The sequence below is a fragment of the Penaeus monodon genome, chromosome 6 (assembly GCF_015228065.2).
Source record: "Penaeus monodon isolate SGIC_2016 chromosome 6, NSTDA_Pmon_1, whole genome shotgun sequence".
In the NCBI taxonomy this organism is placed as follows: Eukaryota; Metazoa; Arthropoda; class Malacostraca; order Decapoda; family Penaeidae; genus Penaeus; species Penaeus monodon.
The window spans coordinates 15,324,685-15,329,684 of NC_051391.1; the positions used below are offsets into that span (position 1 = coordinate 15,324,685).

General features: G+C 41.4%; 1 protein-coding gene across 24 annotated transcripts in view; it reads left to right on the plus strand.

The window, feature by feature from the left end:
- The window catches only part of LOC119574267 (collagen alpha-1(I) chain-like), a 60,381-nt gene that overhangs the window by 46,554 nt on the left and 8,827 nt on the right, over nt 1-5,000 (plus strand). For 10 of the 24 annotated variants that reach the window (XM_037921427.1, XM_037921431.1, XM_037921437.1 and 7 more), the window contains 4 exons: nt 132-312; nt 918-1,053; nt 2,358-2,414; nt 3,952-4,389. In XM_037921427.1, coding sequence (XP_037777355.1) covers nt 132-312; nt 918-1,053; nt 2,358-2,414; nt 3,952-4,389 — 812 coding nt within the window. The remainder of the gene's footprint in view (nt 1-131; nt 313-917; nt 1,054-2,357; nt 2,415-3,951; nt 4,390-5,000) is intronic. The other 14 variants (XM_037921443.1, XM_037921448.1, XM_037921446.1 and 11 more) reach the window with 3 other exon arrangements.

Here is a 5,000-nt window from a genome sequence, read left to right on the forward strand (position 1 = left end):
GATTGTGTAGTTTCCTTGGCCACTGCAACGAAACGCTGATCTTGAAAGTCTCATTGTTGCAAGTATGTTAGCTGTAGATGGGTCGAGCACGCTGTACATGGCCGTGTCCCTAACGCCTCCCCGACCCGCAGGAGCAGCTCCCGCAGCGAGCCCCGCAGCAGTTCGCGAGGGGGGTCCCGCACCGGCAGCGCCCTCGGCATGGTGGAGGACGGTGGCCACATGAAGCACTCACGCAGAGAGTACCTGTCGCCTGACGAGAAGACCCACGTCGTCACCGAGAAGTACGAATACGACACAGGTGATACAAGTAAGGTAAGCTCGAGGCTGGAGGAGGCAGTTGGACGCGCGTTGAGTGCAAGACGAACAAGCTCTGGGGTCTTGTTCCGGTTCGGTCATCTGTCTTTTGTTGTTTATGACATGTCTCCTTGGCGTGAATGAAAATATCCGATATTTTGCTATGTCAACAAATATCTGTATATAGCAAAATTTCTGGAAAAGGCTATGATAAAATTTATGATATATTATACGTACTAAAGAGTAATGTAGACAAATAAAGTTTCTCCATCTTTACGCAACGCATTGTCCCGGATATAATGTAGGCCAGTATAAGATTAGGCTGCTTGTGAGCCAGATAGGAGCAACTTCACTTGAAACAAAATTTACACCATTTTTAAGCTTGACTGTTTATGACACGGCATTTTCTTTGTGTCGCTTGTTCTTTCTTTTCTTATCATTAATTATTTATTCATGTCTTTATTCATTTTTATTTATGGGACAAGGCAGCAAAACCATTACTAAATTGATTTCAGTTCAATGAATATTTGTAAAACCACCGAACCGCCTCAAATCCTTCCCAAACAAACATACGACAGTCGCAAAAAACACGCAAACATCCTGACCCGGCCTCGTTTCCACAGACTAGTCACTATCAGAAGAAAGTGATGAAGTCGACCTACTCGAACTACAACTCGATGAGCGCAGGCAGCCTGGACGACCCACCGACCCACGCCCTTGAGTCCCCGCCACAGACCTCGCGTCCTGCCGGCACTAAAGGTATGTATATTTCGGCAATAGACACCTCACCGTTTCTCCCTCTCTTCCCTTTTAGAACAGTTTTTATCGCTTTTTTGTCAGTGTAGGTCTATCAAGGTTGCAATGAACAATTCAGGATATGTTCTCCAATAAAGTAAGCCAAGCTTTTCATTCATACCACATAAGCCACTGTTCTTTTTTTTTTTTTTTTTTTACTTTCCACATTGCTTAAAAAAAAGCGCAGGAGAAACGCGTAGAGACCGCGAGGCCTTTGCTTTTTAACAGAAACTCAAATAATTTGCCTCAGTCTTGAAATGCACATTATGGTGAAAGGTGTTGCTGACGATTTCACAACCCTCTACACAGTGAACCGGATTTAGACTTTCTTTATCTTTCTTGGTTTGGCGATAAAAGATTTTATTTGATACTTCACATAGATTAGATTAATCCATTAAAAATAGACTATACTAGTTCTGACAGGATTGGCAAGGTATAGTCTAGCTGAAAATCGATTGAGTTAGTTTTTCCACTCTCGGATAGTAATATTCCGTAATTTATCAGTGATTTATCCACTGTTTTCTTATCAACCAACACCTGCTTAGCAATACACTACACGTTTTGATATGAATACTGCACCCTGACAAGAATCGAATCAGCAACACTCGAAGATGCATCCCAGAATAAGTAGCACTTTGTTCAAACTAAAGAGCCATAATTTATAGCGTCAAATGGAAGTGTATTCACCATTTGAATTATATCACACTTCCTGACGTTGTAAATCATGACCAGTTGCTAGTCCATCATACTCTTCTTTTAAGATTCAATCGTATCTTATTTGTGTGGAAAGTGAATACGCAATACAGTTTGATCATCACGTAATGTAGCGCCTCATTGCTTATAGAATCGACAATGCATATGGAATGTTACCATAGATCGCCTTGCCTGTTTGGTGACTGATTATATATGGCTGTTGGCCTGACTATTCTACAGCAAAATCCTTGGATGTTTTTTTTTAATTGCACTTGCCTTGTAGTCGCTTAAAGGGGCTAAGTCAAGCAAGTGTCTGTGCGTGTCTTAGTCAAATAGTCAGTTCGTTTATCCAAACCTCTGACGTCCTCATGTTTTAGGAGTCCATTTATTTTTGTTTTAGATCCTAAGTGTTTACTATCTTAGTCTTTATATCACTCAGAATTTTACCTAATTTCTAGTATTGTCTTTTGTCAATCAGTTCATTTCAAAAACAAATAAATACAATAACTTTTTGATAGTAATGTAACCTATTTCCAGCTAATAAACTAACTTATATTTCAAAAACTCATTTGCAGTTATCAGTGCTTCCCAGAAAGTAGCAAACAAATTGGTTGATGCGCTGGCCAGTATAGGTGAGGCAGTGTTGTATGTTGCCCTCCTGTGCTACCGGTGCAGGGCAGAACTTTGTGTACATTATTTAACACGTGTCCTTCGCTGGACTGCTCCCCTCTCTCTTTCCCTGAATAAATACCTGTTTCTTCTTTTTCAATGTACTCGATGTGGCGAAACTCATGCAGAAGTGTTGGCATCCTTTATTTTTTGTGCCAAACGTTTTTTTCATGAGTTGCTGACATTCTGAAGTACTGCACTATTGTTTCTTGTGCTCTGTGTCAAGTTGTGCGTCTGGACTAATCCGTCTATCTGTTTTATTATGTCAAAAGTGTGGCACTGTGTGAACTGTGGATATAACTTTTGCACGAACAAGTTTTTGAAACCCGTCTTTTTTGTATATCATTCATATCACATATAGAGAATCCTGTCTTTTTTTTCAAAGCATCTTATGAATTATTATTTTTAAATAACTGTGCCCTCCTTATGGAATGCAGCGCGATAGTCCAGGCTGCTCAAACCAGAGTTCTAATGCTTGGTTTCTGGAATGGATTTAAATCTAGACTTCTCTGTGAAATTTCAAGATTTCCAGAAATGAAGCATAGTGGTCACTGTGCTGGTGAATTCTCTCTTGAAAAACCAGTCTATAGTGTAGTGATATTTTCCAGAGCATGATTATTTTTAGCTATTCCAGGATTTTCCATGGTTATGAAGGGACATGGGCATCTAGCCTCCTCTAATGGGTATATGGAATTTCTATTGCATTTACTAACTAATTTTAGTTATGTATCTAAATTATCTCAGTAACACCATACAAACTCTTATGAATTTTGAACCTAAACGCATTTATGAATTATATACATAACACGGTGACTTCTGGAAGACAGTGGTACTTTCGCTAAGACTACTGTATAAAAAGAAGAAAAGTGGTGATGGTCACACTGCCTCTGCGTAAAGTGAGGGTGAACATACGGTTTGCGACGCTTTTTCAGTGGAAGTCACCGATTTTGAGCCAGCAAAATAGGTGAATATTGGATTTCCCATTGTTTTTAAACACGTAAAGCTAAGCAGCAGTTGTAATGTCGAAGAAATGTTTATAATATCGTGGGAAATACCCGAGCCATGATGCCCCGTGACCTCTGTCCAGAAGTCGAGCGTCCCAGATTGAACTGTGGTCTACGTGTTCAGCATGAAAAAAAACTCTAATAACTCTGTCATAATAAAAATCCAATGTATAAAGTAAATCTCGTCCCCTCGTCCCCGCTTTTAATAAATGTAATATGATCAGCGTTGTTTGATATATTATTTTTAAGTGTGTGTATTAAAAAAACATTTTCAAACTCATAAAACTTGAATTCTTGCTCTTATTTTTTCACTGTCTTCATTTATTTTCAATATGAAATATATGTTAATTTCACAGTCTTGCAATGCAGAACATTTTATTATTCTCGTTAATATACAGCTATCAAGTTAAAGTGGGTAAAATACATTACATACTTCCTCCGAGCATAGAGACGGTGCAGTAAGTTTGTGATGAAGGTGATGTGGCTCCCTCTACAGGTGGGGAGGAAGGCTATGTCCCGGCTCCGGACTCCAGTGACACCGACACACTCAAAACTGATACCCTGAAAACTACAAAGACCGTTAGCTCAGATTACTCAACATTGGGGCGACTTCGCAAAAACATCAGGGAATTAGACACACTTATTGACTCCCTCGAAGACTCAGAGCAAGGCGGAGAGCCCACAACAAATGCCAGCGCCGAAGCTCAGTCCGAGACGGTTGTCGTTGTAGCCAAGCAGGAGTCCAAAGTCTCGACACAGATCACAGCCCCGGCGCCCGAGGTCGCGGCCGAACCCGCCCTGGCTCTCACGCTGGCGACGGCGCAGGCTCAGTCCCAAGCGAGTCCGTCCTCGCGGGCCCCTCAAGAGTCACACATACAGACAGTCGTTGAGACTCGCAGCAGCACAACCTCCCAGCAGCAGGTGGCGAAGGAGAGTAAGTGGGTGGTGTGTGGCGTGCCGCTGCTGCCCCACGCGGCCCCGGGCTCTGCTGGTTCTCTGCCCGGACTGTTGCACCTTTCGCTGCTCTCCAGCCCCAGGCCCTTCCTCTGTACCTGCTTTGCCTCTCATGAATGTGACCTCTTCTCGGAGAGTGTCAAGGGGAATCGAAGGATTTCGCTCACGATCTGAGACATTTTATATTTAGAGTTATTAAAAGTTTGCCATGTTATCTAATAGTGTATTAGTTCTCATTTCTAAAGTTGTGCAAGAGGTAAACGTTTTAGAGTTGCATGATGAATACCTTATGTATACAGTTCAGGTGTCGATGTTCATTAACCCATTTTTAATCGAGTATCATTTTTAGCAAATCTGCAAATAATTTGGAAAGTATTAATAGCTATTTTAAATGGTGGCTTTTTAGCAAGCCACTTTGTGATATGTATTGTCATGAGAACAAAACAAAATAAAAGAGAAGTGAGCAGAATGTTGCCGCCTCATGTAAGACCCAGAGACGCAGATTTTGAGAGTAATAAGTCTTACAAATAGCTTCCCCCATGAAACGTGTGCAAAGACCTATCATACGCTGAAGTGCCCAACACTGCATGA